The sequence below is a fragment of the Rattus norvegicus genome, chromosome 4 (genome assembly GCF_021556685.1).
Source record: "Rattus norvegicus strain SHRSP/BbbUtx chromosome 4, alternate assembly SHRSP_T2T, whole genome shotgun sequence".
Lineage (NCBI taxonomy): Eukaryota > Metazoa > Chordata > Mammalia > Rodentia > Muridae > Rattus > Rattus norvegicus.
Genome location: NC_141537.1, coordinates 82004082 through 82022492, shown reverse-complemented (window position 1 = coordinate 82022492; position 18411 = coordinate 82004082). Strand labels below are relative to the sequence as shown.

General features: G+C 40.8%; 1 protein-coding gene across 5 annotated transcripts in view; it reads left to right on the top strand.

The window, feature by feature from the left end:
• The window catches only part of Skap2 (src kinase associated phosphoprotein 2), a 150128-nt gene that overhangs the window by 78170 nt on the left and 53547 nt on the right, over positions 1–18411 (top strand). For 3 of the 5 annotated variants that reach the window (XM_087655739.1, XM_087655738.1, NM_130413.1), the window contains exons 5-6: positions 8546–8623; positions 9525–9608. In XM_087655739.1, coding sequence (XP_087511865.1) covers positions 8546–8623; positions 9525–9608 — 162 coding nt within the window. Of the gene's footprint in view, positions 1–8390; positions 8624–9524; positions 9609–18411 lie in introns of all 5 variants that reach the window. The other 2 variants (XM_087655741.1, XM_087655740.1) reach the window with 1 other exon arrangement.

The window sequence follows — 18411 nt, the reverse complement described above, 5'->3', positions numbered from 1 at the left end:
GGGAGCCCTGGGCAGGACAACAAAGGACCGCGCTGGCGTCTCCTCATTCCCAGTTGCTTCCAACTCTCCACCTGGTTTCCTGTTGATCCATTTATCGATTATTCTTAAGTATCTGCAGGAGTTCACACGGTGTCCATACAAATATTTTCCCCAAAACATTATCTGAAAAAGTCATCATTTGATAAACTAATGTTTTTACCAGTTACTCCTGTGTGGAATAATGCTGTCCTATCTGGTTTCTTAGATAATTGGATCAAATATTGAATTGCCATAGCAGCATCCTCTGAAGAATGTGTGCATTTTTTTTTAGTTTGATGTGTTTTTTATATCTTCAGTGTTCATTAGAACTTGATTGCATGACATTTAAGCCTGTTTATACAGAGACTTAATTTAGTTGATTGATTTAATTAATGACTTATCTTAATATTAAGAATATGGAAAGCATATTATTTATATAAATTTATGTAACTTCTATTTTTATTGAGAATATGTATCATGTCAGACATGATTTAATTATAGTCAAAATCTTGGAATTATATAATAGAATATCATATCTATCATTGTTCTTTGTTGTTTTGGAATAATTCATGGTCCGTGTTTGCTCATGGGTTTGAGTGGGTGCATATTCTTCTGATTTTTAGGAGACTTGTGATCAGGTATAGATTTCAGAGCTAGATTGTGCTGGTTCCTCCAGTGTCCCCAGAGGAACCCCAGAGCCACCTCAGCATGAGGTTCAAGTGAGACTGCACAGCACTGTGACATGAAGCCACATAGTCACCTAGCAGATACTGCGCCTTGTGGAAATGTTAACTTTGGTATCTTATTTTAACTGAAGAGTTAAACCTAAGTGGTGAAGTTGACTGGCAGTGACAACTCTTAACCAGAAGAGCTCGCAGTTGGTGGAGTCATGTCACCTCTGGGAGCCCAAGGAAAATAGTCCACATAGTAGACATACGCTTACAGTTTCTCGTGACCTCCTTGGGATAAATATAAGTGTATTTGGAATTTGATATGTAATTAGTTTTAAGAAGTATGCCAAAATTAATTCACTAAAAATGAGTACTTTTAAGGCTGTATCTTCTGCTTAAATTTCTTTCTCTTGTATGTTTTGCTTCATGTTGGTAGCTATAAAGTTTAAAACTGAGTGAAGCTGGGTGTGGTGGCACACCTCTATAATCCTAGCACTTAGGAGGCTGAGGCAGGAGGATTTAGAATTTGAGGCATCAGGTGTGGGCTTGGGTTAGGAAGTGAATTTAAGGTCACACAGAACACATTCTGAGCTGAAACGACTGTAGCACAGTGTCACCGACTCTAATGTTACTGCTGAGGAGACAGATAAGTGAGAACCCGGCCCTTGGCTTCTCCATCCTGACTGTCCTTTCCATTTTCATGTCCTTTCCATGTCCTTCAGCCATTTTCCTTCTGGACTTCAAGGCTCTTCATCAGTTCAATAGCACCTAGTCATGAACATAGCAAAGAAAGGACTGTAACTGCATCCTTTGTCCTGTCACAGTGTCTGGTGTGTTTTCGTTGTTCCAAAGTGCGTGATTAGTGAATAAGCAGATGTATGCAACTGGATGCTTAGTGCTTGTTTTATGTGTGTATGTGTGTGTACATATATACATATATGTGTGTGCATGTGTGTGTGTCTCAGGTGTAATAAAAGTTTATAAAAGTAATCTTTTTACTCAAAGGTAATCTGTAAAGCTCATGCCTCTAGTTCTCCTGTGTTCAGAACGTATGTTTGCAGGACTGTATTCGTCACCTGCTTATTAGTTTCCTTTCAAGTTCGTGTTACATGTTTTAGAACATTTTTTACAAATCCCATAAGTAAGAGTTTAGAAGATGTGTTTTTTATTATTTTTTAATTATGTGACGATGGCACTGTATGGATGTACGCATGCAGGTGGGGATGCTCTTAGAGGCTAAAGGTGTCAGATGCCCTGGAGCTAGCATTGCAGGCAATTATGAGCTGCCCTTGCAGGCTCTTCTGCAAGACCAGTACATGCTCAGAACTGCTGAACCATCTCCAGCCCGACTATTAAAAAGAGCTTTAAATCAGTTTCTTCAAAAAATTATTTATCTCAAAAAATATATACTAAATTTTATTTGTTATGATTATGTGTGTGTGTGTGTGTATGTGTGTGTGTGTGTGTGTGTGTGTGACAGACAGACAGATGTGTGGAGATGGACAGATGTTGCAGTGCATGTGGGGAGGCTCTAGAGAGTAACGTTGTCCAGTTGGCTCTCTACTGCCTTGGCTTTTGTGAATCAAACTCAGTCTGTCAGGTTTTGCATCAAACTTCTTTATTCACTGAGCCTCTTCACCAGCCCCGAAATCCATGTCTTAAGCATGCTATTCAGTATGATAAAGTTTACATAAAGCTGAACCCGTGTGTCTTATAGAAGTACATCTGAGGCACTGCCTGTGGTTCTGTGGCTAAAAGTCTAGTGAGAAAGTCAGACTTCAGCCTGCTGTTGTAACCATATAAACTCAGCATGCCTTGAGCTAGTCTAGTACATGGCTGCTAACAGGCATCCCTTTTAAAGGCAAGGTTAGAATAGGAAGTAAGCTTATGCGAGGCTTTGTTCTAGGTCTAGGAAAACACTGTGAACAGCATCTGTTCTGATATTGGAGGTTTAGTCAGTGTTTTCTATTGAGTGACCGTTCGATGGCTGGTGATGCTTCATAATTCTTTCAGGTGCATAACCATACTGGAAAGATTTGACATCAGATGAGACTCAGGAAAGTGCTATCATCTGTTCATATGAAACAGACTTTTCTCCAAGTTTTACAGGCTAGCCAAGCGTGGTTGTTCGTGCTTGTCATTCTAGTGCTAAGGAGAATGGGACAAGAGGACTCTCAGGACCTCAAGGACAGTCACTGATTCTAGGCTTTCACAAAGTGAGATCTTGTCTCAAAAAACAAAACCAGTTGTTGGTGGCTTATGCCTTTAATTCCAGCACTCAGGAGGCAGAGGCGAGGCAGAGGCGGGCCTGGTCTTCAGGTCTACTAAGTTCAGGACAGCCAGGGCTATTTAGTGGCACCTTGATTCAAAGCAAAACAAAAGCCACCCAGATTTTATGATTTAAGACTGACCTTGCTCGTTGATGAATTGCTGCTGTCTTGTATTCAGGTCATCTCCAACCAGTCCTATGTCCCTGTGAGGACACTAAAGTCTATAAATGTAATGTAAATGTGAATTGTCCACTAAGAATGCGTTTGCTACCCTGCATTGGCTGATTTTTAGAGGACATGGCCTTTGACTTATGCAGCAAGGTTAGAGGATATCAGACCCCTCCCCCTCACACACATCCCCTTCTCCTTCTCCAGGACTCCAATTACTGAGGCCTGTGAGGACTTCTGAAGCTGCTTCTTAAGGAAAGTTAGACAAGTAAGCTCAATGGATGATTAGGAGAGTGTTCTCAATGTGGACTGAGGCAGTGTCTCAGAAACGTGAAGTCGTCTCATATGATGGGCATCAAATATGAAACAAGCCTTAAGAGGGTACCTTTCCTTAAAGTGAACATATTTACCAAATGACTGGGCCTCTTTTCAGACTCAGCATGTGAATGGAGAAGAGGTAAAAGGAAATACTATCTCCCTCAATTTGGGGACTCACACTTACAACTAATGGTGAAAGCGAAGAATTGAAAAGATTTAGATAAGTTTTTTTTTATTGGAAAAAACTTTAATAACAGACTCCGTGTGATGGTAACCAATTAGCAGATTGATGAATTGTTTAACTTTCTTTACTCAGTATTCCTCAGAAAGATAAATCAAAAAATGCAACCTCTTACACTGACCAACAGAACTAAGTACAGATGAAGTCAATGGTTATCACATGAGCATGCTGTGGTGTATGTCAGTAAAACAAGTCCTCCCCGCCCAGCCCTGGCCCCCGGCAAGCAGATGAATGATTGTGCACTGCGTGATGATACCTTTAGGTGAGAACTTCGGTTCATGCAGTTGGCTACCACAGACATTGCACCCAAAACCTGCAGCCCTGGCACCTAAAGTCAGTCAGCGGTGGTAGCTCTTCCTGTCAGCCGTGTTCCTTCCATAGACTGGGTGAATACTGTGGTCAGGCATGCTGGTGGCAAACACTAACCCGTGTCATTGTGCCCATCCAATCCATTCAGCCAGGGCCAGGAAGCTGGAGCCTCTCTGATTTCTGTACTCTGGCAGAGGCCAGAGGCTAATTAGGCTCCCTAATCCATGATGTAAAGGTAGTAGTTGTCAAACAGCAGGGCGAAGACATCTCCAAAGCCAAGCAAGGCCAAGTTTGCTACCTCAGGTGTCTTCCAAGTTTTTTGTTTCTTTGGTTCTGGTATTGTTTCCCTGACTGCTTTCTCGGTATGCTGGTTGTTGGTATATAGGAAGGTACTGATTTTTGTGTTAATTTTGAATCCTGCTACTTTACTACAATTATTAGCAGTAGGAGTTTTTGGACAGGGTATTTTATGCATAGAACCCTATCTTCTGCAGATTAGGACACTTTGACTTCTTCCTTACCTATTTTGTGCCGTGTTCATCTCCCTCTGCTAGTGTTAATGCTTGAGTTAGAACGTTGAGCACTGTATTGAAAAGGACAGAAAGGAGAGAGGACTGCCTTGTTTTGCTCCCAATTTTAGTAGAAATGCTTTGAGGTTTTTCCTCTGTTTAGCAAGATGCTGGTTGTGGGATTACTGTGTTTCATCCTTATTATGTTGAGATGTGTCCCCTGTATCCATAGATTCTCTGAGACTTTTATTATGAAGAGATGTTGGATTTTGTCAGAAACCTTTCCTGAATTTAAATGAGATGATCATGTGGTTTCCGTCCTTGACTCTGTTTATGTGGTGGATTACATTTATTGATTTATACATATTGAACCATTTCTGTATCTCGTGGATAAAGCTGACTTGATCATGGTGGATAATCTTTGCAATGTGTTTGTGAATTAGGTTTAAATCTTTATTTGAGAATTTTTCATCTATATTCATCAGAGAGATTGGCCTATAATTCCCCCGTCCCTCCCTTGTCCCTTTTGTTTACTACAACAAAATGATGTTTTCTAGACTTGACAGGGAAGTTGCATATATGAACTCAACAGTTGTGACTTTATGCCAAGACCTGCATGGGCTCAAGCCAGACAAAATCCTATCATGAGGATTGGGGAGGGGCAATGAACACAAACATCCCTCCCCTGGCTGAGGAGCTACTGACGATGAGTGACAGCCTCTGGTGTGGAGAAAGTCGGTTTTCTTTGAGGGTGTGGCTCCTGGTTGTTCTGGCGTGCTCCAGGACAGGCCCCACAGCCTGGAGTATGTAGGCTGCACAAATTGGACTTGATGGTTTAAACAAACAAAACATAAAGGGAGGTATGGTTGGGCTTGGAAGAAATGGAAGGGAGTGGAATATGATCATATGTTGTATGAAATTCTCAAAGAATTACAAAAAATACTATTTTAATAAAAGTTTGGATAAGCCCTTAGGTGTTCACTAGTGTTTGGGGCGGAGGGAGATGGAGTCATTGTTGAGGAGTTTACTCTTCACTATTTTCATTTCGAGGAAGTAGCCTCATCATGTGGTGACGGGGTATTTGACTAGACCAAGGTTTAACTGGGAGTGAAAGATCACATGAGCAAAGAGCAGTCTCTAAAAATCTCCCTTCCTTTCTAATAGAAACAGGAAGGAACTGTAGTGGTATGAAAGTGGCAGGACGGTTAAGCTGGCTGAACCGTGTAGTGCTTCCGTCCAAGGCTATCCAAATGCCAAGTAATGAGACGAAAGCCGTAGTCGGCAAAGGTGAGGCTCAGAAACTTAGCAGGAGTTCTGCATGAAGTCAAGACGGAAAACTATAAAAGCTTGTTAATGGTAAAATAGGAAAAGGTTTTAGATTCCTCACAAGTCTAGTATTTAAATTGGCCACCAACCTTCTCATAAAATATAAGAAGGAAATGAATACGACATTCTCTTGTGGAAATGTCTGAATCACTCTTCTCCCTTGACACCTGTTCATTCAAGAAAAGAAGCCAAATGAGAAGCTAATTGTAAAGCTAACAAGTTAGAACTTCTATTGATTTTTTAACTCATATTTAAAGCTTTTTAAAAATTGCTGTGATCCAGGATAGAATTTTGTTCTTGTGAGTGTAAGCTGCACGGAAGGAAGCAAAGCGACCATTTGCTCTACGGCACGTTTGGGTCAGCCTTCTTACCGTCAGATGGACACTGGCTTCACAAAGAAAGTATCCAATAAGAAAATAATACCCCCTAAAATAAAATAAAATAAAATTCACACCCCATTAGAACTAGTGTAAAGGCGCTAGAGTTGCTGCCTGAATGCTTCTGACATACCACTGCCTGACCTGTGGGGCGGGAGGGGGAAGGTTTACGTCAAGAGTGCAAGCTGCAGTGTGGAGGAAGACCCAACCCTTGCTCATCACTGTGTTGGGTAGCAGTGTGTGTGTTTATGCTGGATGTACTGGAGCATGCCACGACGTGCAGCGACAGCGTGTCAGTAACAGTGTCTAATATTCTGATTTGCTTTAGAAAAGTGGGATTGTCATAATAAATAAATACTCATTAAAAATAGTTCAATTTCTTAAGAATGCCAAAAGCTTGTGGCCTGTAAACTAATCCCTGTGGTAATTTTCTGTATATAAATAGAGTAGCCTAGAATACAAGTTAATTTTTCTCTTTGTGCCCTTAGTTAAGATGTAATTTCTTCTTTTATTGTTTTTACCTTAAGAAAAGGAAATAGTTTTAACTAGTTTAAAAATAACAGGAACTCGTAACCTGTGCAGCTGCCAGATCAGTCTCTCACAGGGAGACGGTATCCCTGTGTAAGGTGGGTGTCCTCCGTCGCTGCCTGCTGTAGAGCTGGGTAGAAGTAGCGTCCCTCTCTTGATGGCCATCGTTTCCGCATCTGGAGAGCCTCTGTCCTTTGTTCTCCTCTGAATCTTACTGGTGACATACTACTGGTAATCATGAGGGCTCTAAACCAGAAGAGGATTAGAGTTTCTAAGGGGAAACTACTGCTTTTACATAGTTTAATAAATTGCATTTAGAGAGTTTAATTCTACCTATTGTGTTATGCAAATCACCAAGTCCTTCTGAGGATTGAAAGATAGAGTCTAAGGGTCATTACTGGTATAGTTTTGTTTATTAAAGTACACATGGCTACTAAATTCTAGTTATTGGGTAAATTGCTATCACAGTTTAAAAAGTGAAATTTCAGTTAAGAAATTGCTGTCTGCTCCCTAGAAAGAAAATACTTTATTTAAGAAATATGAGGTAATGAGAAATAGAGTATTACTTATGGCATTATATTTTACTGTAATCAGTTTAATCAATAGTTTTTTAGAGTACTCAGGTTAATTGATACATTCAACCCTATCACATTGGTTTCTCTCATCCCTACTTTTTCTTCTCTACTTGTTCTGGTCAGTAAAGTTAAAGAGTTGGAGAGATGGCTCAGCAGTTAAGAACACCGCTGTTCTTGCAGGGAGCCAAGGATTGGTTCCCAGATGCACATGATGGCTCCTACCATCTGTGACTTCAGTTCCAGGGGACCCCATGCTGTTTCTGTCCTTTGGTGTTCTTCCATAGCATCCTGGCTGATGTAATGGTTGGTCCAACTTGTTTTCCACGTTTCTGTGTGAGTTTTTGTTTTGTTTTGTTTTTGTTCTTTGTTTTTGTTTTTGTTTTTATAATTTATCTACCTATCTACATAGCTACATATCTGTCTATCCATCTACCTATCTACCTGCCTGCCTGTGTTCTACCTACCTGTCATTTCTCCTTTCTGTTATCAGTGTTGTGAAGACCTGGGGAAATTCCTAGGAACACCAGTGAAGTTACTGAGTGACCTGGCACATGTTACCATGAGTTTCTAACATGTAAGTTTCTGTTAACTTACAGCTTAATCTTTAAGGGTTTGGTTTTGTTTTGTTTTTGTAGAAACCCACTGTTTATGCTACTTTTATGATCTAATCTTAGACTCTTAAATGCCTTCTAAAACTTTAAGACATAAAACAGACTCACCCTCATGATTCAAGGTTTCTCTTCGAATTCAGGTAGGGGGAGAAAATGCTTGATGTGGACTCAGGAACAAATACTGTATTGAATTTGGGGGAAAATCACTTTGTTTGATTTGGTAGGAGTAAGAACACGCAGGTTGAGAATTGATGTGCATTGGTCCAGCAGACACAAAGAAACATCTGTGGCCCATCTGAAACTCTAAGCACTCTCTCTGGGATTTGTTAGGTTTATTTGTTATAGTTCTGTTTATTGAATATATATGGAAAGTATCGCTCCTCTGGGACAGTCAGCTACATCATATCCTGCATTTGTATTTAGAAACACAAACATTTTTTCCCTTCTTACTTGAGATTTACAAGAGGAGAGAAGGGAGTCTATGGGATGGATTTGAAGTAAAACTGCTATATCTGATTTGAGTAATTGCAATAATTAAAGGTACGTTAAATGTAATGAGTGATGTCAGCATGGCTTCTCCAGAGTGAATTACCCACTGATTTTTCTTTCTCTCACATTCCACAGGAAACCAGTTTCCTCCCATTGCAGCCCAGGACCTTTCTTTTGTCATAAAGGCTGGTTACCTGGAAAAACGCAGAAAAGGTGAGCTAAAGGGCCAGTGACGAAGCTAAGGCTGGTTTGCTTGTTTGTTTTCCATCCCACGATAAAACATGTTTGTACATACTCATGGGAGCAGCTGATTTAAGGAAATGTGGAAAACCCTATCCAAACACGAATGCCAGCTTTACATAGTTTTTACTAGCAAAGTATTAGTCTGGCTTTCAGTGCAGCCTCGGGCATTTGTAAACAGTTCTGGAACAGTGCCCTACATCTTGTAGGAAAGCTTCAGGCCATGACCGTGTCCTCAAGGTTGGAGTTTCTCACCAGTAACCAGTGCGAGCTTCCTGCACCCAACCAGTGAACACAGCCTGCTATGGTACAGAGCAGCCTGGCATCTCCTCCGGTGTCTGTTACCCGCTTCAGTGTCCCTCTCCACTGGCCTTGAAAACTGGGACTTGACCAGGCGGTCTCCTTTCAGCACAAGCATAAAATTAAATGGGGTTGGGAGGGGGTGGGTTATGGTCCAGGAGTGCAGGCGTCTTGGTGACCACACAGCTTCCCTTAGCTTGTCGCTTCAGACCTTCTGATTGTGCTCCATGTGTACTCCTTATTTTTAAAATCGTTTTAAGCTGAAAGAGGTAGTAGAAAGAAATGATCCAAGTCAACCCTTCCTTCCCCTTTCCCTTTTATGACAAATTTGAGAATGAGACCCCGTGGATGAATTGTATCAGAATGCTCAGTCTGATGCCTTTTTGAGACTGTGTAGAGGTTTGGTGACCAGACAGCTAACACCATTGTAAGGGGTGGGAGATGCAGATTAATGTTGGAAGTAAAGAATAACTCAGAAATTGTCTTAGCGTACGTTCCCGTGTGGTGAGGAAGTGTATAGCATTATGTGAATCATGCACAGTAGCTAACCTGCTCTTTCTCCTACTTTTGGCAGATCACAGCTTTCTGGGGTTTGAATGGCAGAAACGGTGGTGTGCTCTCAGCAAAACAGTGTTCTATTATTACGGGAGTGATAAAGGTAGTGTTGGCATTTGTTTACACCAGTTTCCATTGAATGAGATTGCAATCATTTTCCTATAGAGTGAACTGAAGACAATATGGAGAAAAAGCTGAGAATTTATGAGAATTATAGCTTAAGACTAATTTATATTATCTTTCATTATTTGACAAGTGTTGTCAATTGCAGACTGTCCTAAAATTTAACACACTTATTTTTTGGTGAATTATAAAAGAAAATAAGAAAAATTTCACTCATACAGCTTTCGCCCTAGTAAATGTTTATCATCTGGGTTACCGTTGTAGAACTGGAGGAAAATGAGGACCGTGATGATATGAGATAAACGTGTTTAAAGATAGGAAAAGTAGTAAATTTATTTTAGATAAAATTTAAAGGATACAGAGTTTTCTGGTCCAACTCTGCAGATGCCAACAGCAAAAGCAAATGTGTATTGAGTTTGCTATATCATGGGCCCTGTCTAGGCATTAGCTCTCTACCTAAGTGAGCCAAGTAACGTAACTTGTTTAACTCACAGCACGCCAACAAAGTAGGTCCGTTATTAGCCAGTTTGTTTACTTATAATGTTTTATTAGCATACGTTAGTTATATATAATTGCCACAATCTATGTGGCTTGGGTAATGGTTTTGCCAGCCTTCCATGGGTCTGAAGTCTTGATCCTTGGTGTTGCTGGGCCATTCCTCCCTTCCTCCTCACTGCTCCTCTCCTGCTTCATATTTCTCCTTCCTTCCTCTCTCTTCCTCTTTCCTTCCTCCCTCCCTTCCTCCTCCTTCCTTCCTCTATCCCTTCTTCCTCCTTCCCCTCTTCTTCCTCCCTCCCTCCTTCTTCCCTTCCTCCCTCCTCCCTCCTTCCTTCCTCCCTCCCTTCCTTCCTTCCCTCCTTTCTTCCTACTTCTTTCCCTTCTTTCTCCTTCCTTCCTTCCTTCCTTCCTTCCTCCTTCCTTCCTCCCTCCCTCCCTCCCTCCCTCCCTTCCTTCCTTCCTTCCTTCCTTCCTTCCTTCCTTCCTTCCTTCCTTCCTTCACTTTCTTCTTCTCCTTCTTTCTGACCCAGTGAGTTTCCTTAGGGTTACAGCAGCATGTTGGATAAGCCCCTGAAAGAAATATCCCTGCCTCTCCCATCAACCGTGGACTGCGTGTGAATCCTCAGGAAGCAGAGTCCCATGGGCTCCCCTGTCTTCCTGTGCGCACAGCCACATGCCCGGGGTTTGTGCAGTGATCTAGCTCATTTATCTTAATGTTAGGAAAACTAAGGACTGAGAGGCTAGCTTTGTGCAGCATCCATTCTCAGAATGGTTAAAAGGCAGGCCTATGTTTATGGCTCAGGTTTCACTATTGACCCTGTCTTAACTTTTATATTTTACAGCTTCATTTATTAACTAATATACATTTTAGTAATAGTTCATGTAATTTTAGCTCTTATTTGAATAAGTGAATCTGCAAAATAATTAAATTTAAAATCTATGTATTTCTAGTTTTGCCTTTTTCCAAGGGAAAGCAGATTAGAAGGTGAATACTGTGTAATAGAAGCCATTGCTCATAGAGACATGCAATAGCCAACATAGTACATGAGGTTAAAGTTGCACTAGGAAACCATTGTTTATACAGTGAATATGCACTAACAAAATGATTATGAATAGTGTATACATCTATACAGTCAGTGTGTGTATTTTACATAGAACAAAAAGTTAGTGAAAAATATCTCAAATAAATACTCTGTCCTTAGACAACACAAGAAGAAATGAAATACATAATAGTCACTTGAAGAAAAATAAATGAAATCCCAATGCCACTGATATTATTTTTCCCATGGAATTGTTATTTATTACTGTGGTTTGGAGATTTGTTTTATTTATTATTATTTAGAGAATTTATTAAAACCATATGCAGATGAAATTATTATATCTCAGATAAATTTGAAGTTTTACGCAATGCTAGCAGTCGGTCTTCCATTTTGGTTGGTGAGATTAAGGACTTTAGACTCTAGTGGCCATTTTGGATCCTGTCACTAATATGTTCCAGGTTGTGGTGGCACCTGAGAGGTGGTCACAGCACATGCACTTCCCTCCTGCTGTGAACAAGTCAATGGTGGTGTCAGAAAACTCGTCCAAATTCAGTTACAATCAGCACAGATCACAGCGTGCACTGCCATTATAGAAATGTAGTTTTCTACACTATTATGAGTTTTGATCAAAATCTTACCATTTCTCAAAAAAAAGGCCTTTTCTACCAGACTCAGAAAGAGGAAGTTTAAATGCTTGTGACTTTGGTTCGGTTAAGCTTCTCGTTTCTGTCTTCCAAGTGTCTGTGATCACTAATGTAATCTTCCTTAAACCCAAAGGAATATTTGTACTTATATTTTTCTCCAGAGGCCAATGTTATATAAAGAAATCCTGGCTCAAATCTTTGAGATAGTAAATACCATTTCTGTTCTTATTGCTAGATCTTATGATGCTGTCATCCTTGGCATTTTGACTTTTTGTGCTTTGGGAATCCACTTAATTCCTGTGGCTACTTATACTTCAAGTTAATGATGCCATGTCTGTTACTGTATTGATGCTTAAAGACTTGACCTGGATTTGCATTGCCCATTGCTCTGCCTTCCCATGTCCCAGGTCTGTCTGCAGAGTGTTGTCCATTGCTCTGCCTTCCCATGTCCCAGGTCTGTCTGCAGAGTGCTGCCCATTGCTCTGCCTTCCCATGTCCCAGGTCTGTCTGCAGAGTGCTGTCCATTGCTGTGCCTTCCCATGTCCCAGGTCTGTCTGCAGAGTGCTGTCCATTGCTCTGCCTTCCCATGTCCCAGGTCTGTCTGCAGAGTGCTGTCCATTGCTCTGCCTTCCCATGTCCCAGGTCTGTCTGCAGAGTGCTGTCCATTGCTGCCACTTTTTATTTTTTTTTCAGGAAAACATATGAAATAACATTTTAATCTTCTTTTGTGTAAGTCAAATAGCTGAGTTGTGTAGCTTCATTGTACATGTGAACCATTACCTACTCTTTGGAAAGAGCTGTTTAGATATATGAAAACTATATAATAAGTAATATATAATAGTACAACAGTAAGCCTCCAAGTGAGTAGGATTGAGATAAATGGTTCATAGAGGCACAAGGCGCTCTTGATACCACTCACGAGGTTAAACCGTACTTCATTACTGTTTTGACATATACATAGCTCACCTTTTCTATCTTATTGTGCATGCCAAAAACCATACTGACTTATCAAGGCAGTAATGGCTTAGAAGGCGTACTGTCACCCTCCAGGGCATGTAATGCACTTACCTCTGTACCCATACATATTGTGCATTTATTATTCATAGCCATTCAGGTCCGTAAGTAACAGCCACATGCAGTAGACGCTTTATCACTTGGTGAAGTCCGTCCATCCTCCTATCTCCTCTCTTTGCCTGTGATTGCCATGGGTCCCATCTGTCAAGCGTTCTACATCCTAGATACCCAGACTCCCGTTGAGGCACCCATTCATCCACTTACTCACTTATTCACAGTTTTATTAGGTAAACAGTTTTAGATAGTTGATATAATAAATAGTGAGAATCCAAAGATCCTTAGAGGTGCTCCCTGCTTGAGTTGTGAGTATCCATGAGAAGAAGATCTGAGGCTATGAACAGATGTAGGAACAAGGTGGATAGACAAAGTTCAGTGGTATCCTAAGGAATTTAATTTAAGTTCCTTTGGATCACAAAGGAAGGGAAAACTAACTGCCAGGAGCCTTAGGGGAAACTTCACTGTGATAAGGGCATTTTATTGGGTCATAAAGAATGAGTAGTTTACTGGGTAAAGACTATAATTTTAATTATGTGCCTGTCCAAAATTTGTATTTGAAGCCACCTCTAAGAAGGTAGTGTTAGGATGTAGGGCATGCTTTACGCTTATGAATGACCCAGTAAAAATGTTCAAGTGAGCTCTGAAATTTCTCTTTTGTGCGTCTCCCTTGCAAGGCCACAGTGTCTCTGCCCTCTGGAGAAGGCAGCAGCAGCAGAATGTCCACTTTCAGAGGAAAGACCTCTGCAAGACCTGCTGGCATAAGACTTTGAGAAGTAAATTTCTGGTGTTCATAAATTACTCAGTAATGGGTATGCCAGCAGTGCCGATGAACTAAGAAAGAACAAAGGGTAAAATTAATATTTCAGGTGAGAGAAAAGCAGAAATTCAGCACTGTGAAAGCCCATGGATAGGATCAATATAAGCCAAGCTGAGACATTAAGGGAAGAAGGAAGGAGCCGCATTAAAGACATAGAACAAGTAGTCAGCCTTCTGAGATCTGACAATAAGGCTTCTCTAAGGATTTTATTTTTAGTGTGGACTTTAGGCAGAAATCTATATGATCAGACTTGGCTTTAAGGATGGATTGAGATGGAAAGAGATTGTCCATAGAACCATTTAGGAGGACATTGAACTAGCCTAAGCAAGAAAAATTAACAGGGCTACTGAGAGTCAGAGCAAAGATTGGATGTAGCTCTCTGACTCTATAGCTCTGTTTCCCCCACAATTTGTGGTCATTACCCAGCATTCCAGAGTGCCCATAAATGCTGGGTCAGTTAGGAGTTTGTTCCAGACCCTGGGTTTTGGATTTTTCCTTTTCTATTACTTTTTACAGGGTCCTGAAACAGCATGTGAAATGAACTTTGTTCTCCTCTTTTGTGGAGGAATGGGACGGGCAGGTCATTGTACCCATGTATTTTCAGGCCTTAAACCTCCCTCCTTCCTCCTAGTTAGAGAACGTGCCAGTCCTCTCTGGTAACTGAGTGCTACAGGAGTGTTGGTCCTACCAAGTCATCCTAAATGTAGACCAAAGTTTCTTTAATTAAAAAAATGTTTTGGGGTTGGGGATTTAGCTCAGTGGTAGGGCGCTTGCCTAACAAGCGCAAGGCCCTGGGTTCGGTCCCCAGCTCCGAAAAAAAGAAAAGAAAAAAAAATGTTTTATTTTGGGTGTTTTGGCCACAGGCACATCTTACACTGCGTAAGTACCTGTTGCCCAAGCAGGCCAGAAGAGGGTTCAGATCCCCTGAGCTGGAGTTACAGGTAGTTGCAAGCCACTGTGTAAATGCTGGAAACAAGCCTGGATCCTCTGGAAGAGCAGCCACTGAGCCATCTCTCCATCTCCTAAAGGTTCTTTGTTACAACATGTTGTATTGTTTCTTTATAAAAATTTAAAGTATAGGGCTAGAGATGGCTCGGCCATTAAGAGCACTGACTGGGAGTTGGGGATTTGGCTCAGTGGTAGAGCACTTGCCTAGCAAGCGCAAGGCCCTGGGTTCAGCCCCAGCTCCGGGAGGGGGGGCGGGGGGGGGGAAGCACTGGCTGCTCTTCCAGAAGTTCAGAGTTCAATTCCCAGCGACCACATGGTGGCTCACAACCATCTGTAATGGGATCCAATGCCTCTTCTTGTGTGTATGAAGATAGCAACGGTGTATGCACATACGTAAAATAAATAAATAAATCTAAAAATTTTTTTAAATATAGAACAAAAGTCATCAGAAATTCAAAGTAACAAAACTAAGGATTTACAGAAAAATAAAAAATCTCATTAAATTAACCTTCCTGCTTTTACATCTCCTACAACTTTACCATTGATAGGGGAAAAAAATAAGAGAGCATATCTCTTCCATTCAAAACTTATTTCTGTGTGAGGACATCAATATTGTATCATGATGACATGTGACATGTGTGACTGAGTTGTGTGATCTATATTACAATTTTGTTTTATTTGATGTAGGAAGGATACTTTTAGCCTATCCTAGCACCAGTAATTCTTTTTTAAATCAGAAAATATTGTTGTTAATAGACTTTTGAGTCTTTGATGTACAAATATTGTCCTTTAAGTTTATTATAATAAACCTTAAGTGTCCTCTCCCTGCCTGCCTTTATGGGTGAGACCCCCTGCAGCAGGATAGAGAAGCTAAGAGCACACCTGCTTCTCAGTGGGATTTCGTTATTGTGCAGAAATCGTCAAGTACACACTCAGCTTTGTGAACATTGATAGCTGTGAATGTTACTGACATGTAATAAAGTGGGACCAGTATAACTTAAGATGAATCTCTACATACTAAATGTATATTTAGATTGAAAATAGGTATATTTAAAATAATACCACATTGCACTATATAACTCTCCTCCCTCCACCTCCCCCCATGTGTGTGTGTATATGTGTATGTACATGTGTTCATATTGCTGTAGTCATGTGGTATATATTAGATAGATATATAGTTATAGCAACTATACATAGAACTGTATATAACTGTAGAGTATAGAGTAACTGTCTAGAGAACACCCACACTTCTGGATGTTCTTTGAGCATGTATGTATCAGATACCATTATTGCAAAGCATTGTACTACATTAGCTAATGTCACAAGTGCTCATATAACTATGATATGTGGATTGACTGAGTCACTGCATGGTTGATTGAGCCAGAGGAAGTGGCACCGGACAGTAAAGGTTTCCATACCAGAGTTAGGAGTTTTGGGCTTTCTTGTCAGAGGAACACCTAGTGTTCCTAAGCATTGTGGGTAAGCTGCGCTGGTGTCACGGCAGCTCTGCTTGAATGTTAGAATGATCACTTTGTCAGCTGTTAGGGAAAGGGGTGAAGGAAATGAGACAGGGCAAGATGCATTCAGAAGTTAGGGGTGATAATAGAGGAAGGCCTAGGTGTTTCTGTGTAAGCACACTGTGGCTGTTGTCTTCTTAGATGTGCAGCTTTCATGCCACAGGGAGTCACAGTGTAATGTCACCTTCATTACCGTAGGAACTTCCAAAAGGCTAAAATACATTTAGACTATTAAGGACTTCTTTATGTAGTGATTGTCTTAACAATGACGATTTGTTCTTATAGTCTAATGAACCATAGTGTGTGTGTGTGTGTGTGTGTGTGTGTGTGTGTGTGTGTGTGTTTGTGTGTGTTTGTGTGTGTGTGTGTGTGTGTGTGTGTGTGTGTGTGTGTGTTGAGGCAGGCTCTCTTGTGTCTGAAGCTGGCTTTGAACTCACTGTGTAGTGAGGATAACCTTCAGTTTTTGATCTTACTGGCTCCACTTCACGCGTGTTGGGATTTCAGGTGTGTATCACCACACCCTGATTATGTGATACTATGAATAAAACCTAGGCCTTCATGCATGCTACACAAGTACTCTACTGACTGACTACATCTCCAGGACCCCATATCATGATTATTATAATGTCAATTTTAGGTGAAAATACCAGATAGATCGATGAAAGTAGAAGCAGTTTCAGAAAAAAAGCCTGTAACATTTTTATTCACAACTACTTTATACTATTATTAAGTATGGAGATTACACCTGTGCTTAAGAATGTGCGTCAGATGCTCTCAACCAACCATTGGACTGAAAACAGGCCCCCAATGGAGGAGCTGAAGGGATTTTCAACCCCATAGGAAGAACAACAATATCAACCAGTTAGGCCCCCCGTACCCCCAGAGCTCCCAGAGACTAAACCAACAACCAAGGAGTACACATGGAAGGATCCATGGCTCCAGCCGCATATGTAGCAGAGGATGGCCTTATCAGGCATCAGTGAGAGAAGAGGCCCTTGGCCCTGTGAAAGCTCAATGCCCCTGTGTAGGGGAAAGCCAGGGTGGAGAGATGGGAGGGAGTGGGTGGGTAGATGGGTGAACACTCTCATAGAGGCAGGGGGAGAGGGGTTTCCAGAGGGAAAATCGGGAAAGGGGATAACATTTGAAATGTAAGTAAAGAAAATATCAAAAAAAAAAAAAAAAGAAGAACTGTATTCAGCATTAATCTGGCATCGTGCACCAAAAATAAACCCCACAAACCAGCAAGACCCATTCAGTGCTCTGGGGCAAGTACTTCCAGCAAAATAAAAAATGAGAATTGGATTATAAAAGAAGTGTGTATCTATCTTGAAATATCACATACTGCCCTATAAATATTTGTATGTTTCTTTGCATCTATTAAAGATAATTTTTTAAAAAGGTTTTTAAGTATTTGAGAAAACTCTGTGTCTATTACTAAATGACATGCCCGGGATAAACAGCTGTCTGTTCTGGCAGACAGTCTATGAGCTTCTTCAATCATGGCCTCCTACTCCTTGCTTTGAGGCCTGTGACAGGGCCAGGAGCTTGTGGTGGAGGAGGAGTGCTCATCTTCTTGTGGTGGGGAAATGAGGGAGGAGCTTAGCAGCATCTTACTGCCTCCCTGAAAGGAGCACATACACTGACCTAGCTTGGCTTCTGCTGGGTCACTCCCTAAAGGTTCTGCCACCTCTCAGTAGCCCTGCAGGCTGTGGTCCCAGCCAGCCACACACGAGCCTTCAGATGGGAGATTCCACATTCAAACTGTAGCCATGGTGTACTAAAAGTACCCGACTGTTATTCTTGTAATTTACTGCTCTTCAAAAATGAGAAGTAATAGAAAAGTGGGAGATAGGCAGATATTTCTGTTTGCCAGACCATGTTAGCCAAACTTCTAATTTTAATGAAAATACTTTTCTTTGAATCCATAGATGTGTTCATAGTCATGGATTTATTAACAAGCTCTTTATTTAACAAATATATGTAGCAGATAACATTTTTCACATAACATAGTACTCTATATGTCTTCATAGCTCAGAACACCAAAAAGTGTATTTCAAAATTGTCACCTTTGTTTCTGAGCTAAATAAACAAAAGGAGAATGCTCATTTATCTTTAACTGGAGTCCTAGAATAACTTGCTAAGGATTTTTGAAGAATTTATTTAAGGGATTTAATATTGAGGGGTATCTTTTCTTCTCCCTTCTAACAGACATTAGAACTTACAGAAACAACATAACTTTTCCACAGAG